The following is a 21,958-nucleotide window of genomic DNA, read 5'->3' as shown; positions in this document are numbered from 1 at the left end:
GAGCCAGAAATCTGTATAGGACTGTTCAGCAAAATCAAGGGGGAGATGTGGAAGTATGGCAAAAAGGCAGGGTGGGGAGAGAGTGAAGCTGTGAAGATGACCAAAATGAAAAGCAATTCCATTCTGATTTGATGAGGTAAGAGTGTTATTTTCGTTTAAAATAGGTATCGTTTCATAATGTCAACGCAAAGTACTTCAGTCACCGTCTACTAGAGACGAGGGAAGTGCTTTGCTTTCTGTGTTCATACTAATTTTGCCTTAAAGAAAGTAAATGAGATGTATTAGCAGACGTTAAAAAGGGCATCTTATTTACTCAATGATTGCCTATGAACAAATTGTTCTCATGCATTTTCACAACTTCAGCAACTGAGACACAGTGAGAACCATTTACACCAAATTATGTAATGATGTCAATGCATTATTATGATAAAAAAATCATGACAATCACCTGTACACTGAGAATCGCAAACGTTTAGGAAGTTATGACTGGGAACAAGAAAATTGGCCATATCTTTAAGTGTGACCATGATCCCATGAAAAAAATAGAAGTGGAGGCATGGGAACAGCACCAGAACCAAGCACTAATTGCAGCTAAAACCTCAGAATCAATTGGTATAAATTAGGAGGGAAGAGCAAATAAGCAGGCTAAAGAACATTAAATCATGACAGCATTCTGAAAGGAGTAGTAGGGTCAAAAACTAACATTAAAATGAAACTTGCCCTTGGGAAAGAATACTGTGATGATTGTCCAGGATGCTATGTATCAGGCTTTAATACCTCAGAAGATCCATGCACAGTCTAAATTCTATAACACAGTATATCCCAGATATTTGCCTGGAAAAAGCATTCTTGTTAGTGTTGAGGTTTGGTTTTTAGAATAGAATATTTTCAGTTGGAAGGGACCTACAATGATCATCTAGTCCAGCTGCCTGACCACTTCAGGGCTGACCAAAAGTTAAAGCATGTTATTAAGGGCTTTTTTTTTTTAATTTCTTTTTGAATGCACTCATTGAGGAAAAGAGGCAGATATGTATTATTTTCATAGGATTTTTATGTTCCTATTTAAACTGTATGCTAATATAGATTATTTAGTGGCAATTAACTTCACTCTGTGCCCAGCAGCAGTTACAACAAGAGCAGCTACAGAAAGATTTCCGGCCATATGAGTCCTATCTTAGCCTTTACAGTGCAAGTGCAATGACAGATCTGTTTCATTCTGTATCTAGCTTCTAATGGGGACATTGATTTCAAATTTAGCTCTTTAAAAATCAGCTGCTTTGTTGGAGCTTCCATGATACACAAGGGAAGGAGAGGATGACTCCACCCATCCTAAACAAGCTCCATAATCTGGAGACCCTAAAGAAGCTATTTTAGCTTTTAGATTAATAAAATTAAATGAGGTGGATTCAACCCCAGTTTATCTGCTTTGTGTAAAATGAGCTTTGTGCCACAGAATCAGTGGTGTCCAATCAAAGTTAATAAAATATATACTTTCAACCTACTTTCATCAAATGCCTATGTCTAAATAAATCATCAGCATCCTTATGCTTACACATAGTGTATTTTTTAACTAAAGCCTCAGCACTACCATTGTAAGGCATCATCTACTTTGTTTTTTGTTTGGGGGAAAATATACTGAGCTGGATCTGAAAGCCCAAGAGAGGGGAGGCTGCTGCAGCTCCATGCCCCCAGGTCCAACCAATAGTGAGGGTGAAAATGTATCCCCAGTAAACATATGCACACAGAGCACACATATACACTACATATATCCATATATAGTATAACATAACCAGCCACACAGGCCACATACCAACACACAGAGCACTCGCATAAACACAGACAGCACCAACAGCCTCATCCTGCTCCCCTCTCTGGCTGAGCAGGATGGAGGTCCACTCTTGAGAGTATATGTATATGTATGTACAGTGTGGATGCCTGCAGCAGCGGGACTTAGACAGTGTGCCCAGTAGCTACCTCTGGATCCCAGTCTTCCCAGTTGCTGGCAGCTGGGCATACAAGCCCCTCTCCAACTGAGAGGTGGTACAGACCTCACACACACACACACACACACAGAAACAATCACACACCACAGAATCTCTCACCCAGGAAAAGAATTAGAAAGGAATTTAATAAAGAGGATAAGACAGACCGCACTGATCAGGCTCAGGGCATGGCCAGACAAGCATACTGATCAGAAAACTATTTACATGTAACCAACTCCTTTTTATCCCCTTAAACCTCTATTTTCCCCTACTTGTTCCTCCCCAAAGCACTGAATCCCTTTCCCTGCATTGGTTCCTCCCCTAAACGTCCCATAATAAGTCCTGTGCAATCCAAAACTGCATCCTATAATGTGTCCCATGCCCCGAGGCAGTGACTCCCACTCAGTCCAAAAGGTGCTCTGGCATTTTCTTATCATGAAGGGTTTCACACCTGGACACTGGGGCTGAGGCTGTCCCGGGACAGCCCTGGCAGGGGACCAGATCAGGTGTCCCTTTGGATGAGTCCTTAATTTGGGTTCCCACCTGCCATTGTGCTCCTGTGCTCCTCTGGGCTTGTGGTGATGGGCCTTCAATAAGCTGATGTCCCCTTTGATGGAACTGGGCAGGGTGTTATTTGGACTTCCCCTATCTGCCATAGTCAGTCTGTACTCCTTGGTGTGTGTGCAGACTAAGATTTTATCACGTAACCTAACAGCTGTGGTTTTTATCTACTTCTTGGCTTCCAGAAGGGTTCATTTTTGTTTCTCCACTGATGTGGACACTGTCCTTTGAATTGCACCATCCAAGTATTAAGTAATTACTTAATATGATTGTTCAGTTGAGTTCAGTATGAGGTGTAATCATCTGTTCTGTCAGGTATTTCAATTCCCAATATATACCTTTCAGGTATTGCTTTTAATACACTTTTCTTAATACCTTAAAATTTGCCAGACTTGTCACCAAAACCTCATCTAGTACTTGAGCTCCTTATGAAAGTGACAATAGCGACTAAAGAAAATACCATTGTGGCACTACCTCCTTAATTAACTTGTGGTTCTATTCCATTGGCACATCTTCAACAACAGTTTAGTCATTCCAAGCCATAGATGGTTTGGTATTATTTTATTTATTTCAACTATTGACATGAAACATAAAGTAGCTGTAGACTTTGCTCCATGTACTTCTGTTTACTTGGTTATCTAGTCAGTGCACTTACAACTTTCAGCCTTCTTTCCCCTCCATCCCCTGTTGCATCAAATTCTCAATTGTACTATGTGTCTGGGAAAAATAACCTCTGGTCTTCTATGCCAAAATAGTTACTAGGCAGTTTTTGATAACGGTAATAAAAGCTGTCATGAGGCATCTTGGCTATTTGATCTTCCTCTTCTTCCCCTCTTTGTTTCCTTTCTTCTGAATATCTTACTGCCTTTCTTTCCCCATCGTCCAGTGCTGTAACCACCACCACTGTAGAAGAACTGAGATCGCTCTCCCAAAATGATGAGTGGGGCTCAGACTCTCACTGGTACTTCCATCCCCATCTTTGCTAATGGCAGTGAATGGTTTGAACTGAGTTTCAATTATCATAAAACCAAAATATTCCGCATATAGAAGCACTGAGGCTAAAGCACGTTTTTCATAGTGTCCATGACATATTGAATTTTTTTTCTTTAAACTACTCTTTTCATTCTGAATAACTGCTGTTCTAGTGCATTGGATATCTCTGAGGGAACCTTAGTTCTTTCATAGTTCTGATGCTTTCATGCATCCCTTTTTTTTTCTAGTGTCTGCTAGTGGGATTGGTTTGAGATTTGGACACTGAAATGGTCTTGTCTACTTGTAGGTACCTGCACATGCACTTTGTGCCTAAGTTCCTACTGCAGATCTGAATAGTACAGTCAGTGGAGCCCAGTGAGCAATTCAGTTCTCCCAAAACCTGCTGATCAACTGAATTGCTCTCTACGCTTTATTGCCTATAATAATCATTGATGATAATGAGAGCTTAAACACTTACATGTTGACAGGTACAGTTTGGTGTCAATCTCAAGATGATTCCTGTGATCCTAATGATTATTTTCTCCCCTCAGCATCTTATCTGTAAGCTGTGATGCCTTTCAAAGCATCTTAAAGTAGTTTTATTCTGCAAGAAAATACCTTATGTGCTAAACAATTCAAATGGCACTACAAAAAGATAAGGTCTTACACACATACACACATTTTTTTTCTAAGGGAAACTACCTGGTATCTGATGATGGAAAAGTTATAGTTAATTTTTTCTTGTGGTTTCTCCACTTGCTAGCTGTGGGAAATTTTCCATTGTTTTTTTTTTTTTTTTTTTATTTTCATATTCTGGATTCCATGTTTTTTTCCCTCACTGATCAGCAAATGTATCCATTGTACTGGTTCTTGTACTTATTCAACAATTTCCAAACCATAAGAAAGCTCCTCTTTTAGCCTTTATCCTGAGCTTTCTGAACTTTACAAGAGCATAAATCACAGAGTCACTGGGTTCTTTAAATGCTCTCCTGTACTCACTTGACCTTATTCTATATTCTGAAAACTATCTCTTGGAAGATAACCTCAGTCTCTGACATAATACTGTCCTCTGCAGTGGAAGTACCCTTCTGATGAAATTGAAGACTTAGGATGATTATAATGCATTAGAACATTTTCCCTTTAGATAGTTTTTTTTTTTTAAGTTGATATTTTCCATGTACTTTATGAACAAGCTGCATGAGCAGCTTTCTAACTTTTCTAACTTTCTAACTTTTGAAATCTCATCCTTTACTTCTATTAGCTTGACTTTTTTTTTTCCCAATATAACTTCAAACTTATTTAAATTAGTAAATATCCCATTCATTTTCACGTTTATACTCTATTTATCTGTTTTTACAGTACTGTCCATTGTTTCTTTGAAGGATCAGTTTGAAGTGGTAAACTGTTTGTTTGTCTGCTGCTTTATGAATCCTATGGATTTTCCAAAATGTCTAATTTACATATTGAACTAATCAGACTGTAGGAAACAAGGAAATTCTCTGTTAGACTTTATTCTTTCAAGAAAATCACTTAGGAAGAATGCCATAGCCAAATACTTACCTGGCAAATACCTGGCAAATCAAAGAAAAAGAAGATTAAGTCCAAACTCAACATTTTCCTGTGGTTCTTTCAGGTTGGAGTGTAAAATTCACGTGCAGGAATGGACTTGGTGTCCTTTGGACTGGAAAATGTTGGTATCTGATAGAAAAGGCTCTGAATGACAAGCTGAACACATCCCCGTGTATCTGGGCTGCATTCCAATTTTTGAAAATATAAGCACTTTTCACTTACGCTAGCAACACCTCCACAGAATGAGTAGCTGGACCATTTAAAAAACATCTTTTATGTGGTTCTGACACATATTCCTACCTCTTGTATTCATTGCCATTATCGCCTTATACCTCTGATTCAATTTCCCTTTCTATTATTATACTTGTGGTTATAAAGCAGTGACAGGCATATCTCCAAATACTCAGAGGTCAGCCTCAATTCAAATAACCACCCAAAAGTGTAGATATTAATCTGAAGTGATTACATACAAATTTAAGCCAGTTTCTGCAACCCATTCTCCTTACTGGTATCGGATTCTTGATGGTAGAAATAAATTTCAGGGCTTAAAACTAAATTAAACAGAGGTTTAATTTATTTTAAGACATACCAGCCAAAGCAAAAACTAAAAATCCAGGCCACCTTGCATAGAAAATGTGTTGAGATATTTTTTCTCTTCCTTTCTTCCACTGGTTCATGGACTAAACTATTCTGCGATATCTGTTGAAGTCTTCCTACTGATGTGAAACTAGAAGAAGCAAAGCTAACCAAATTGTTTTATTAGCATAAGGCAAAAGAAATAGATAAAATAGAATAACCAAAAATTTATAGTCATGTCTTGGAAACTAATTAAGAGTATTTAAAATTGCCTGAAATACTGAATAAGTGTCCTCCAGAACAAAACATAGAAAAAGTTTTAGAATTTTTTTTTCTTATCATAAATGAGAAGGAAAACAACAAATAGAGAAAAATGTAAACAAAAAAATTCTTCAACAGAAAACCTGTCAGTAGCCTTATTTAGGACAGATAAATTAAAAAAAATATTTATGTTGGCAGTCCTGCAGGAAATTGATTTTGAAATCAATAGGTAACTTTTAAGATGTTTCTCCTACAGTATTAATTTTGGTATATGTTTGATAGAGACTCTGTTGCTAGCATAAATGTATAAACTGTAGTTTTCATGTGTATTTCCTCCGAAATTAATTCTTAAATGTTTGTGAAGGCCATATATATTGCACCAAACTGTTTATGGAATGTAAGCATTTCTAAATTCCTTTTAGGAAAGTTATTAGGGCCCAATCTGATACACAGCCAATCCGGACAATGTGCTGTAAGTCAGGGTATAATGGAAAAAGATTTTTAAATGGCCTTTTTTCACTGCCTTGTTGCTAATGATCTCAGTGTGACAATATTCTTTGTAAAAGCAGTCTGCCTTGAGGGCTCTGCCAACCTATTCTGTTCTCTGATAGTGATCTGAAGCAGAAAGTTCAACACAGACTGGTGTGGCAAAGCAAAGAGGGATCAGTTTTCAGTCCCTCTTGTAGTTATATTAGTTCAGGGACAGTAAGCAGTTTCTAAACTCCTGCCAAGGACATCAGCTCTTGCCGCATCAGTGTTCTTGTCTAACTCAGCTTAAAAGGGTGTAGACTGAGATGACAGAGGCAGTACTGTGCAGGTGCAACATTTACTGCTTCTGTCACTTAGGTACCGCTACCTCCCTTCATCACTGCTTTTGCTTGAAGCCACTGACTTCTCTCCCATATGGAAACTCATTTTTTCATCACTGTATATTGCTTCCATATCCATTCCTTAGCCTACCTCATCCACTTCATAAACATGTGCAACTTCAAACACTCAGTTTTCTTGTCCTCTTTACAACAGGTGCCAAACTCCATAAATAGGATGAAGAAAGTAGGATGGTATAAATCTAAGCAGGGCAATGTTCCTGGTGATTTTGGCTCAAACATACAGTCAAGGTGTATTGGCTTAACAAACTGTTATCAGCTGAACTATGCTTCTCTATCCATGTCTGCTGTAAGGTGATGCAGTTTATCATACATTTGAGCACAAGAGGATGCCTTGCATGACCTCACACTGACACTTACAGTAGCTCGGCTGATGTGCCATATGCTGTTTTATTGCTGTAAGTCAGGGGTAGAGCAGAGCCCACTGCCAGTGAAACGTAGAAGGCTTGAAGGGAAAATTTTAGCACACCCTCTCATGGAATCTCTTAAAAATTAGTAATGGGAACAAAAGCTAACATCAGCCACAACCCCGCACCCCCACACCTCATCCACACACATGCACATGCACACCATCTAAGCTCTTCAAATGTAAGAGATGGCAGGGATATAGGCTAGACAGATGATCTCCCTCCAACCAGAATAATTTTACTGGGGCCACATGGATGAAAAATGTTAATGTGCACCGTAATTTACATGAAAGCATATATGCAGGATGTCTTCCCTAAGTTCCAGCTCTGGATAAGGATGCAGAAGCTCATATCTTTATTTGACTCAGTTTACTGCATGTTTTGAAGGGGGCTGTGGAGAGAAGAAAAAAGAAATTTCAGCAGACAAAAATGAAACATAATGAAGTAATTAAATTCCAGTCTTTGTTCTCAAGGACTTCTCTTGAGCTTATCTAATGAAACTGAACTATGTTCTGCTCCTTTACATGGTTGTTAATGTTGCTTTCAGGTAGGAAAGGGAAGGAGGTAGTATAATTGAAGATTTACTTTTGAACTGTGTCATAAACCAGCTTTCATAAAGCCCAACAACAGTAAAGTGGTTCATTACATTTTAGAGTGTCTGATATAAATAAGATCACTGAGTGTGTATGATCAATCTTTCCAAGGGCCAAAATATTTTACTGTTCCCAAGCTTGGTTTCCTTGTTCAGACTGAATAAGCTCAGCCCACATGCATTTAGAAACCGACTTGAATTTTAATTTTATTCTAATAGCTAATTGTGTCTGCTATGGTTATGTGCCTCTAATTCCCAGAAGGAAGCCCCTCAGCTTTTGCAGAAAGACTCTTTGGAGATTTTATAAGGTTATTGACCAAATCAGAAATGTGCAGTCAAGTAAGGCAGAGTTACTATAATCAGTATATCAGAGGCAGAATTTATTCCATTGCCAGTTATTCAGGGAAGAGGAAAGGCATGTCTGCAAACTTTTATGCAGCAGAAAGGCATTTTATAAGTGGTAGGTGCTTGTAGGCTAACCCCTTTTATTTGGCCATCGTTATTTACAGCCTGCTTTGTTCAACTTCCATTGCCACTTACTGCTTACTTCACAACTCCATGGAAAGAGGAGTCATCTTAGTCTGTAAAGCAGAAGTTATAAGGAGAGGACCAGGGGAATTTAACTATTTTACATTCTTTTTATTTAAATGAATGATACGAGAGGGAATTTTTCAGTTGTATTGAAAAGCTAACTCCTTCCGTGATCCATTTATTTGATTTGTCTGTCCACGTCAATCAGTTTCTATCTCATCCTGTTTAAAAAAAAAGACACTTAATTATTAGAACAAGGCTGTATGATGTCTTCTGACCAGAACTTCCACTGACCTCAGTGTGAGTTCAGTGCGTGGAACCCTTCATTTTTTCTTCTTCTTACTTAGTTTAAAAAGAATAAAACCAACATCAGAGCCACTTTCAAAGTTATGGCTGAGTTATACACATTTGCTACTGGTGTCCAAGGGAAAACAATTTCCTAAGTTTGAGTGTTGAGCATGAAGCAGAAGTGACAGAACAGTCAGTGGAGAACATTCTATAGAGCTATTTAAAGGTTGTCCTCGACCTTTCCACCTCTTTTAAGGCCTCTTGAGAGCAATTTAAACTTTTCTTCTGCCAGTTGCCTACTGTCAGTTCCATATTTGTGTTTGTTCTCTCCATGCTAGGGATGTAAGGTATCAGAGCACATTATGGGGAGATCTTCCAAATCCTCTTTTAAACTCTTGTCTGAGAAAGAGCCCTCAGATACAGCCAGGTCAACTTTGGCAGTTAAAGTTCACAGCAAGACTTTTGTTTCCTTGATCTCCTCTCAAGACAACTTTTTACAGACAGTGGATTGGAATCTGACCTGAATGAAGGCAATGGAAGTTTTATTATTGACACTGATGAGTCCAAGATTTTAAATACTTTTTATATATGAATTTTCTTCTGAGATACATATGTGCAGACATATATAGCTGTATCTATGCAAATAGGTATAGGCACCTAATTCTGGTAAATAACATGGTGTAAGGATAAATTTTTAGATTGTTTGTAAACAAATTTCTCGTACCAAAAATGCTCTACCAACAAGACTTTTGTCCATTTATGAAGTGTTATAAAGAATTCTATTTTCAACACAGCCTTCAGGGAAAAAATATTAAATACTGCAGGTGATTACACGTGCAGATTTTTCACTGCTCAAACCTCTTGTGTATAATGCCCAAAAAAGTAACACAAATAGGTACTATCTCAAAGACACTGTTAAACTGTTGGAAAGGCACTTATTGTATATTGAAGAATCCTACAGAATTCCTGATCTCTGACCATAAACATAAAATACAGAAGTGCAGCAAGAAGTAAGTTACTAGAAGGAGTTGATCTCTTTTCTCTTATTCTTAATTTCAGCATCCTCATTTGAAAAGGAACGTAAAGGCATGTCAGTGTTGTGCTCACAGATCAGGAAAAGCCCACAACATGTTCACGTAGGCTGTCAGTGCTCACATCTGGCTAGTTTGGAGGTGTTATTGTATGTATTTCTGTGTCAAAATTGGTGTAATATGTGGAACATCAGCTTTTATTTCATGTCCAAGTGAGGTGTCATCATTTAATACAAAGATGGAAAGTAGGAGCACAGCTGCTCTGAAGCAATTTGAAAGGAGTTTCACAAATTCATCATGGGCAGAATAGTGCCTTATTACTGCAAAATCTGCCTTCACTAGTTGCTACTGTAACCATCCTTCCCTTGTAGTCTGAGCACAATAAATAAATACAGTGATCACTGGTAATAGCTTTGGATATTTGTTGACGTATTTATGGGAACTGTACCTATCTCTCAGCTATTCTGTTTCAAAATACTGCTTCTGGCAATGCAAAGTGCTGACTGAGAAAACTTTTTTTCTTTATTTCTTCCTTTGAAGACAAAGACAGGGATTTGTTTGCTGCAGGATGGTAACCAGGAGCCTTTCAAAGTGCGACTGCACTTAGCCAAAGATATTTTGATGATCCAGGAACAGGATGTGATCTGTGTGTCTGGTGAGCCTTTCTATTCTGGTGTAAGTAGTTTTTATTATTTTCTTTAAGATGTACTTTATACAAAGCAAAAATATGCTGTGTGTTTGTGTGTATATGTGTGCACGCACACGGATATGTGTGCATGTACTCCCACAGTTTGATATTTCATTTTATACTGTTAACACTAAGTGTATTTCAATATATCATCTTTTACAAGTAAATCTTAGCAATACTCATCTAAGAAGCAGCAATAAGATAATGAATAAGTTATATGCATGACTACAGCATTGTTTCTCTGCACTCACCCTTGAATATTGGAGCCACTGAATGTGATAGGAATGACACAAGCAGTGATTTTTGCAGTGAATACAGGTACCTCAATGTACTTACATATGCCCAAGTATTGTCTGTGGAGTCGATAAGACAATTGGTGGGTAACTGTTATGGCGGGGCTTTGCTGGTAGAGGAATTATCTGCTATCCTCTGTTGCTTTGGTTGTTTCATACGGTAGCACAACACCGGACTTCGTGCATGCTGCCAGTCCATGCTGCGAGGGTCACTAGTTTTACCAGCACATCACGTTAATAAATATGGACTTCATCTGGAACAGTGTAATAGTGTCATTTATGTATTACTGTTTTCACATGATATGTCAGATTTCTTATTTAAGCATCATATTGAAGTTTGTGGATAAGAAACTGAGCTTTGTAGACAATCATTTGGAAGATCTGTAAAATGTTATATAGAATAATATTGTAGGTTTTAGAACTATTGTAATGCTAAGTTTTTATTTAATTCTAGAAGATAGCTAAAAAAATATAAATCATTTACTATTCATTTCTATAGACACTTTAATAGATACTGTAACTATATTTTGTAGAGATATTGTTAAGATTTATGGGAAACTATCATAAACATTCTGCTCTCCCTTTGAGCTAAATAAAATTATCATGGGATTTAATGTTAAATCTTATGAGGCATAGTAGTGTAATATCTGTTTATGCAAATGTTATGTGACTGCTATTATGTCTGTCTGTTTTATTAATTAATTGCTGCTGTTGCCACATCCCGGTATCTCTAAATACAAGTATAATAAAAAGATACAAAGCAGAAACCAGAAATAAATTGGTAGAAAGTTAGCAGTGTTAACAGTGTGGAAGATTAATGGAAAATGTATAGGAGAATCCATCCTACTGTCACGAACATCTCAAGGTGAATTGTTCTGAGTTTTTCTCTGAAACAAGAGGAACACACTGCCTAGCACACTGCCTACACTGTCTCCATACAGGCTGGGTTTATTTGCATGACAAATCTGACGTTAGCTTTTGACAGTTTCATGCTGTACAAATACAATTTACTAATACAGGTCTGTGTGCTTTATATGGAATATACGTGCTCTTTTTACCAATCAGACTGTACTGTTCCTCAACATACAGGACATCTAGCAGCCCAGATAGAAAGAAATTATGAGTTCAAGATCAGGCTATAGTTCAATTAGCAACACACACTGTGGCACCATCACGCCACCAACCCCATTCTGGTATTATTTATTAAAAGGTTTTATCACTCAAAAATATGACTTTCATTATTGTGTTGTAATATCTGTTACTTCTGCTGAACTTGTTATTTAAATGTCTTCATGAAATGCATGTTTAATTTTTTTTCTATTTCACAGCAAGGCTTTCTCTTGCAGTTTTGCCCTCTTTAGTTTTGCAACAGCACTGTAGAAAACAGTGGATGATTTGCTTCAGCAATTACACTCCCCCTATCTTATTTGCATATTGAGTGCATAATGCATTAACTGATTGATATTAGTGCGGTCATGAGGAGTTTCTTTTCTCTTGGAATTGTCATTGTTAGGCTAGTGACTTTTGAGCACTTTACCCTGATTTCCTCTGGGATTAAGACTAGGTCTTGAATCAGTAGGTTCATTCCAACTAAGGATGATTGGCATTTCACAGGCAGTTAACTGTCCTTTTGTCACAGGTCATTTAAATCATCTGGAATCATGTGCTTTGACTGTATAGCATGATCAGACAAGGCTTCCTTTTTTTTGCATTTTTTTCCTCATTTTTATTCCTGATTTATTAGGTTTCTTTTTTGTTTGTTTGTTTTTATTCTCTTTTACTTTGCTTGGTTGATTTTGTTTTATTCTTTCTGTCATTCTAGATGACTGACCACGTCTATTTTTCTTTCACATGCATTCTACAGAGCAAGAGCAAGTGTTTTCATTAGCAACTGACATTGAATACCTCATAGAATAAACTCAAAAGAATAAAAATAAAATTTGTAACTGAGGAACAATAGCATTGTTAAATTTTACAGACAAGTAGCTACAGTAAAAGTTCTTTTTAATCTGTTTTAATAAATAATCTTCAAATAATTTGATTAGAAGGTTTTACTTAATCACTTCTGCACTGTTAGGGAACGAAACACTATTACTATGTTTCTAGTTCAGAACAGTATCTCTTTTGTTTGTTGGGTCTGAATCAATTTGCATGCTCCTCTGTGTAGGACAGACTTTAAACAGGCACTTAACGTTCCAGCAGTATCCTGATCTGCATCCTGAGGAATAATCTAAATGAAATCAATGGCTCCTTAGGAATGAGGTGCTTAATGCGAGTACATGGGATAAGGACCTAGTTCTTAATTTAGAACACTTCCTTTTGTGGAAAACAGTTTTAGTTTCCCAAAACTAAAGAGGTGCAAAGAAACCTTGTTTCTTCTTTCATTGTATACCGTTTGGAGTAAGAAAATAGAATGCATAAAAGATTATAAACAACATAAACACTGTTAAATACGAAAAAAAGAAAGCATCTGTTTTTTAGTACGCTGAACAAAATGATAGTGTTAGTGAGGGTTCTGCAGCGATTGTACCTGTACCCACAGGAATTCCATAAAGCATCAAAGATCGTTCAAATGATCATGGATCTAAATTAATGGATCTAAATAAATGATCATAGATCTAAATTTGAGCATCAGTTGCATCAATAAGTATTACAGAGATTTATTTATGTGTGCAACAAGACAGACTTGCTTTCCAAAAGATGGAAACATAGTGGGTTCTGCATTATGCTGCTAGTGGATATCTGATGTAGATTTAAACTCCAGTGCAAATGACCAAAAGTGACATGAGAATATTTTGTGAAACTGAAAGCCTAGAAGGCAGTGTCTTTACTAATCCAAATTAAATCCTTGCCTGTAGACAAGCTTTATAGTATGGGAAGTGTATGCTGAGTTGGAGTAGCTTGTGTTCTGAAGATATCCATGAGTCTCTCTTGAGAAAAATTGGAAGATAAGACTGGTGACTGTCAGGTCAGGTACACTTTTTTCTCCCCTAAAGTACCAGACCCTCACAAAGTATTTTTTCATAATTGTGGTATTGCCAACAGACAGCTTTCTTACAATTATAATGTCATAAATCTCCATGACAGTTTATTGTGGTACAAAACAGTTAGGAATTTTACTCTTTTCATCTGAAAAAGAAATGCCCTGAGAACAGCTGAATTTAACCATGTAGGAACTTCATCAGTATTGATGGCAGAAATATAGAAGATTTTTATTTTATATTTACTTTTAAACGTGTTTCTTGAATTACATGAAATTATACTCACAAAAGTTTGCTATATGGTGTTCCAGATGACAATGTGCAATAAGGCAACTCCCAGTCTTTTTGGACGTACGGGCCTATAGCCTGGACTAACAAGGATAGCCTAATACTGACCTTGCTGAGAATTATGATGGGAGGGGGGGATAGCCTAAGATATGGTGTGTCTGATCTGAAATATGACTCTCCCGTAGATTTATTCCTAGGAAAAGTTTTAATCTTTGCAACTCCAGAATCAAAATTTTTATTTTGGAGTTAATCCTCACAATTTCCAATACCTTTCATGAACATCTCAAGTTCAAGTAAAAGGATTATTGTGTTTTATCAAGAAAAGTATTTTATCTGTCTAGGGAGCATGGTTTTTTTCTTCTTTTCTTTAACAGATTTTATTTGATTGCTAATCATACTCAGAAATTTTTCTAATAGAGTGTATGTGCATGTGAGATCCATAAACCAATGATATGACAATGTACCATCTGACAAGATGGATGATTTGAATCAGCTACTGTTTTTCTAAAAGACTGAAAATAAACTGTGAGCAGCTGGCAAATCGCTAAGTTCAGCTACCAGGACAGTTTGCATCTTTACATAATTTTCTTAAAGGTTCTGTTAAAGTCATAGAATTTCCAAAATACTGCTAACTCACCTGATGATAACCTAGAGATGATTCCCATTTCTTTTGAGTAATGTAATTCTATGCTGCTGTGTAGTAATGTATTATTTAATTAAATAGTAATAATTTCTTTTAGAATTTTTTTAAATTAAGGATCTTTTTGGGAGATTGATGTGAAGATCATTCATAATTTCAATACTAATAAAAAGTGAACGCACATTTTTGTGAATTTATAGAGCAACAGCTCTCGGAGTAGTATGGCATTTGTCCAAGGATTTAACTAAGGTTGATACAAATGTATCTGAATGTAACCTATGGACTGTAATTGTTTTTTTGATAGAGAGAAAACCTGCATCAATAAACACCTTTTCCAAGGTCGGAAAGTAACACTGACTTGAATTGTCCAACTGTAGCCAGACCTGATTCTTGGCATTATTAATCACACAATCATTCTTCTTTTTCTTGTAAAGATAAGAACATATTATATATCACTTTTAAAGTTGTCCTTTTGCTATTGTGAAATCAACTGTGTTGAAAGATTTATAACTCTGTACAAAGCCCATATGATATTACAAAAAAAGAAGTTGCATTAGAGATAGTTTTTCAACTTATAAGCTTTGCACAATAGCAAGTTTTTCTTGATTTTTTTTTATTTAAATGAAAAAGGTATTACTAATTTTTAAGTATAAGTTTAAATTCAGAACATATCACTTAATTGTGACTTGTCTGAGCAGTCAGATTAAGTTATTACATTTCCCTTGCTTGCACATTTTAGAGTTTTGGAGACTTCCTGAGAATGAATTTTAAATCTCTCTTTTGAGAGTTTAAAATTTTTTTTTAATATATTTTGGTGTAGGTAAAACAAGTTCAATTAACATTAGCAATGTTAATGAGTACAAAAATAAATGAAGAAAAAAAATGAAAAGCTTAAAATAGTAAACATAGGGGTTTTTAATTATTTTCTGTATTGTATTTATTTCTGTATCTATTGACTATTTTGATTCTGATATGTGATTGAATAGTATGAATGGTGCCAAAGTGAAACTCCCTGTCCTGGAGAGAATTGCAAATGTGTGAACAGATAGGTCACCTTTCAAGCACTTTCCATTCTTGTTACCTTCACAAAGCTACCAGTAAGAATGGTGATTTTTTTTTTTTTTTTTTTATCATGTTGGTATCTGTCAGCTATTCAGTGGAGTGAATCCATTTTTTCACAGAAGTCGTCAAATATCTATCAGATGGTGGTAACTTTTTTTTGCCCTGCCAATCTGGACAGCTTTTAAGTGACAACCTAGAACTGACAGATGCAAATATGATTATTTAGGGACAATCTAAGCCAGCTTATTTTTCTGCAGCTTCTTAAAGATAAAAAGCATAGCAATCTACTGAGGTTCAAACACAGGGCTGCCATTTGTAAAGCCAAGTTTGAAAGAGCAGAATAGCTTTTTCGCATTGGAAGGTTTTTCCCCCACAGAAAAAGAAAAATATTGCAAACCAGAAATCCTAAAAGCATTGATCAATGGCAGTGTATGACGTGAGGCGGTAGCTGGAAACTACAGCTATCCTGGAACTACAGAGGGTGTTTGTTACCAAGCCTAGTGGTTATTCAGATCCATACTGACTTTGGGTTTGTGGTTTTTTCTCTTTTATTTCTATATTAAGAAGTGCAGTACATTTGAAATAAATAAATCCTAGGAGTAGAATTTTTATAAGTAGGTATTTAGGTGGATGTTTCTGATTTTAGGCATATGCTGTAGGACTGGGAACATTTTGAAGGGAGAACAAGCGAAGGGTCGAGTCCTCTTGCTCGTTCCAGTCCGTGTTTACAGTCTACGCATCACAGCTGCATTTACCATCCTCAGTCTCCAGCACGACTGCAGAGGAAGGGGGATTTCCAATTGACCAGGCATTCTGCCGCCATCCCCTACTGCTGACCCTCTCCAGTTGCTTGAGGAACTGAAATAAGGAGACAAGCTTCGAATGTCACATGATGGAAGTTGTTAGCAGATGAGCAAGTCTGCTGGCAAACCTGGTTAACGCTATTAATTCAAATCAGAAATGTGACTGACCTGTGTCCTGTGTACTTTACGCTCAGAATGAGTGTAAAGTTTGACTGCTCATGTCAATTAATCCAAAGAAGTGCCAGTAAGCAAGAACAAAGCATGACCAAAAAGAGGATATAAAGTGTCCCTTCTTGAAAATGTATGAAATAGTTCAATAAAAAAAAAAAAATTCTCATTAGAATTTCTTATTTCAAAATGTAGTGGGATTACTAATAGCTGATAAATTACATGAGAGCATGGCCTTGAAGATATTATGGCATGAAATGTTAACAGGTTGATCTATGAAGTTGCTCCCAGTGTATTGATTATATCTTTATATTTCATTATTACATTTTAAAAATTATATTCTAACATTTTCCTCCTTCCCCTCCCCCCCCATTTTTCCATGTCATTGTGGTATTGTAGATTCCTCTCCATGTCTATTCCTGTTTTCTCACCTACTGTTTTGTTCTGCACCCATTCAGCTTTTTTCCATGTTCTTCCATATGCATAGTACCTTGGTGTCTGTTCTATTCACTGTGAAAAGTGAGGTCTTCTTTTCTGTCATTGACAGAATTTGTCTAATTGACCTAGACAAATTAAGTCTTCATACCTTTACTCTTGTAAGATGAATAAACAGACACACCAGTGTCCCAAACTGAAAATGAAATATTTATAGCCTAGTAAAAGGGTTGAGTAATGGAATATTGAAGTTTCATATGCTGTTAGCTCAGTTTTATGAAGAGTTTTGAAGTTTCTTCATCCTTTTGTTCAACTTTTGACTACTTTCATAGAGGCAGATTATTAGATCACATTAGATTACTAGTTTATATTATACAGAATAAATAATTTGAAAATATTACTAATTAATCATCATTGTTAAGAGTCAGTTAAGCAATTATAAACTCTTTTACATCACATACCAGTCAGTATGAAATATTTGAATCTTTACTGTGCCCTAAGATTTAACTGTTAAAAATGACATTAACTCTTGACTAAATGTAAATAGTTAATGATTACATAGGACTCTGTGTTTTCCTTTCCTCCCTACTTACTGTTAGTGTGTGCTCACACAGTCATTCTTCACTTCTAATCTCATTTAAGATGATGTCTGTGATCTCAGTAAGATCATATGGATTTTAAGGAGAAATTTTAATACCTCTTTAATGAAAGCCTAAAAAACATTGCTTCTGTTTCACTGCATAGCTCTGAGAAAGAATTTTTTTGGCAAAACTCTTAGCTCTCCTTTCCCGTCAATGAACATGTGTGGATGAGGAATTTTCTGAGTTAGAAGCATGGAAAATGCTGACAGCTTGGCAGCAGTTTTGAGTTTTTCAATAAAATGATAACTCCTTTTGTTCTGTTCCAGGAAGCAGCTTCTAAAACACTGCTCTGAATCTTGCATTTAAGGATCCCAGGAGCTCTAGCTTTCCCTCTGTTTGGTGTAATGTAGATAACAAATGTGATAATGGAATTACAAGCTCACAGGACATTTTGTGTAGTCTTGGTATTGAACTAAGTAGCTTTTCATCAGAATCAAGTTTTATTTCGTAAACTTGGAGGTGAAGTTGCTTTTGGAATTTGCAAAACCGTTGCAAATTCAACCATAGAATACTACCTTGTGCAAATAGAGGGGAAAGTGAAACTAAGTAAAATATTAATAGACAAATCTACAGCTGACACAGATTTTTAGTTAGATTTGATTTTAAGCAGATAGTTGGAATCAATGGAGAAGCACTGTCTTTAACCTGGAACAGCATAAATGGTCAGTTGGGATACTTAGAGAACTTCTTTACTGGTACAAAATGTGTTGCCTTCCAGAGTTGTCGTCATATTTTATTACTGAATAGTTGTAAAGCATTTTAAGAACTTAAAGCTTTTAGACCAGTGAAAAGCATTTTATTGTTGTTATTGTTCATTTGAAATGTTAATTAAGGGCAATAGAACAAAATTATTTGTTTCAGTTTGCTGGTCAAACTTCTTTATTGTATTAATCATTATATTAAAAAATACTATTTTACATTAAAATACAGTGCTTTGCAGACAAGGTTTATTGAGTTCACCTTGGTTGAAGATGGCACTGAAAATGAAGCTTGGTTTGGGTTTTTTGTGAGTCACATTCAAAAAGTCACATGCAAGTCATGCAAGTCACAAAGAAAAACTTACTCGGATAAAAGAGTTTTCTGGCAAAACATTTCAAAGCTGGTATCTACCACCAAAATACTTATTCAAGTTACTTTGCAACTCCAAAGGGAGGGATTCATCTTTCCAAAGTTAGATTTGACATCCTGGCTCTATAGTCAATGGAAGACATAGATGCTGAAGAACATTATCACCTAACATGGGCACCTGCTTTGACTCACCTGGATTGAATGTATTTATTTTTCTTTACTGATTACAGGAGAAAACTTGCCTTCACCAATGGCTGAGTTTTAGGTGGATTAACTGTGGTTAGATGAGTCCTATCATTTTTCTTCTAAAATTCTGGGTAAAAAAAGGGTAGCTGATCAGAGCTGGGGTCTGATTCTAAGCCAAAATTCTGGCGTATGAAATGTGTGATGCTTCTGACAGTTCTGGAAAAGCTGTTTCACTGTATTGTTTATGTGAGGTTTGCAGTCGCAGACTAAGGGATTATTGATGGTTTACTAATGAAATATATAACTTGTATGTAATTCTGATTTGTATTTTTTAAGATCATTAATTGTTTGCATGTTTGTAATTGTTAGCTATCATGCTGTGAGGAATATGTAAGTCTCTAGGATACACTAAAGTAATACTTCTTTACTGTAAGACTGAGAAGTGTGTTGAATTAGCCTAGGTTAAATACAATGCAATGCCTTCATTACACATAACACATCACTCGAGTGGATCTAATTTGCAGTATGTTTTTAAAGTTCAATTCAGTTCAGTAACAGTCCAGACCTGAAATATTTAATATCTACTCTCAATGGAGATAGGAAAAAAAAACTAGAAAAAGTACCAGACGAAACCCTCTGATAAATTATGTTGTGCTGGAAAATTACAGTTGCTTGAAATGTTTCTGTTCCCTTTGCTTACTTTTACACAGTTTTGTCTATTCAGTAATCTGCTATGCTAGCAAAGTATTTCTGAAGCATGCATTTCTTTCTCTTAAAAAGTAATGCTGAACTCCAGTGTAAAATGTTTCTAGTTTCCTGTCAGACAGCACTGGTAAACTCACAAAAGACCCCAAATCAGGTGTTTTCAGGGCTCGCTTGACTCTGCGTTCTCTTGAGTGAAAACCAGAAAGAATATTTTATTGATTCTTTTGTATGGGTACTTGTGTGTGTGTTGTGCTAAGAAAGATAACTACAAGGATAGAAATATTCTGCAGGACAGCTTTCTATTAGGCTTTTTAAAAGCACAGCTCCAGCTTAGAATATATTCAGATGCCACTATTTAAACTTTACAGTGACTACTGACATATCATGAACTACAAATTTTAATGAAGATTTATGTTTTTCACCGAGCATACTACTTCATTTGAAATTTAATTGCAAAGTGTGATGTTCTTTATTCAATTCATGGTTAATGTAATACTATCAAGCCAGTTTATTAAAAGATTGCTATTTTTCAACATCTTCTTAGGTAACACAAGTATTTTCTATTTGATTTGAGCATGTATAAAAAAATACTAGAATGTATTGTCTAGAGTGTACAAGTCAAGCTTCTGTTCTTAACTAGATGTTCAACACAAGCTGGAGCTGGAAGTGAGGTGGAGTTAACAGGAAAAATACAGCTACCAGTGGAACCACACCTAAGTGTTTCATGTTCGTTTGTGTAAACTCAGCTTAGATCACCCACCAGACTGTGGCCTATGTTGGTTTATCCTGAATATATTGTCTGCAGCATTACCTGCAGCTGAAACCTCCTGGCAGACAAAAGGTTTTCTAAGTACAGTTTGTGGCCTGAAGTGAAATAACTTTGTGGACTGAACCCAGTTTCTGGGAACTTCATTACAAAAGTTCCTTCCTAGAAGGTGTGAGTTAAGAGCCAAGAAGGCTCTTCTGGTCCCTCTGAACAACACAGAAGCACACGGATGAAACAGGATAGCCATATATTCCTCTATTGCCATGCTACACGTTCATTTGTGGGTTACAAATATAAAAGTATATTTTTTTCATGCATTTCAAATGTTAAAAAAAATAATGAAATGTTTTGCCATTTAACAGCAGAATTATATCCTCTTTCTTAGATTAAACATTTACAAGCATTATCCTAAATAAATAAATGGAAAGTCTCATTTTAGGAAATCCATTTTGTCTTGCCATCCAAAACATTGGACTGGTTTATGCTTGCTCTTTCTGCAGTTACACAGTTCATATTTGTCACAAACGTGAAAAAGAAAGAAGGCAACTGCATTTTCCCAAAATTCGACATCAGTTTTCCAAAACTCTTATGTGGTAGCCCTACATCCTTTCTTTCCCTTTCTGTATATGAAGTAAGGAGGAAAAAAATAGCTCTGTAGATATTTCATCCTCTCTGTCACTGGTATCTTTCTGATGAGAGACTTATTCAAATCTAACTGACACTGGCAATCTATGCTGGTTGTGCTGAAATATATGAACATATATAGATAAAATATACATGCAGACTTATGCTATGCAATATATATAATGAAATGAGTATAAAATCTAGACCACATGCAGAGGGCATTAAAAAATCTATATATTCCATATGTTTGTATCTGAACATATGGTATATCTGCTACTAAGACTTTTTACCTCTAATCAAATTGACTAGTTCTAAATGATCTTCAGGAAAAAAGTCAATGAGACAGACTAGAAAAAAAAAGTCTTTTTTTGTAAATGTGCACATCCAAGACAGATACTAGCCTACAGTTTTTACAGAACAAATTTTAGGATGAGCAATAAAAGGAAAAAAATGGGCTGCTTTAAATAATTCTGTCTGTAACCACCCTTTAAATCACTGGTTACGATTTTTAAACCATAGCCCTGAGGTCAACAGTGGCTGTGTTTGTATTAGGTTTTTTGATTTGGATCAGGACTGTGCTTTGAAATGAATTTCTGGATCATGTGCACTCATCATGCTTTGGTTCACATCACTGAGTGGTCTTGGAGTACACAAGCTGTATTCCTTTTGGATGAAACTAAACTGGAAAATGTGCTACAGGAGTGCAGTTTATGTACTTCAGCATGTAGTGCTCAATCTGCATATGGGACTGATTTAGGACTAGTGGAGGTTAAGACCTCTGAAACACATGTGTTGTGCACTAACTGTTAAACTCTACAGTTCTGTTCTTATTGCATTGCAGTACTTGCTGGTATGGTATGAACTGAACAAATGATTTTTTGTCTGAGACAGGACCTCTGCTTTCCTTCCAGACTTTGTCTCTTTCCTCTGCCGCATAAGTTTCATGGGATTTT

At 36.2% G+C, this 21,958-nt stretch overlaps 1 protein-coding gene across 1 annotated transcript in view; it reads left to right on the top strand.

Annotated features, from left to right (window-relative positions):
• Nucleotides 1-21,958, top strand: part of SNTG1 (syntrophin, gamma 1) — a 168,313-nt gene that overhangs the window by 402 nt on the left and 145,953 nt on the right. Inside the window, exon 2 of the mRNA XM_009335222.1 lies at nt 10,198-10,332. Within this exon, the coding sequence (XP_009333497.1) occupies nt 10,198-10,332 (135 nt within the window). The remainder of the gene's footprint in view (nt 1-10,197; nt 10,333-21,958) is intronic.

Source organism: Pygoscelis adeliae, unplaced genomic scaffold, assembly GCF_000699105.1.
Source record: "Pygoscelis adeliae isolate BGI_AS28 unplaced genomic scaffold, ASM69910v1 Scaffold380, whole genome shotgun sequence".
NCBI lineage: Eukaryota > Metazoa > Chordata > Aves > Sphenisciformes > Spheniscidae > Pygoscelis > Pygoscelis adeliae.
Note: the sequence above shows the minus strand (reverse complement) of the source record. Positions and strands in the feature narration are given on the sequence as shown.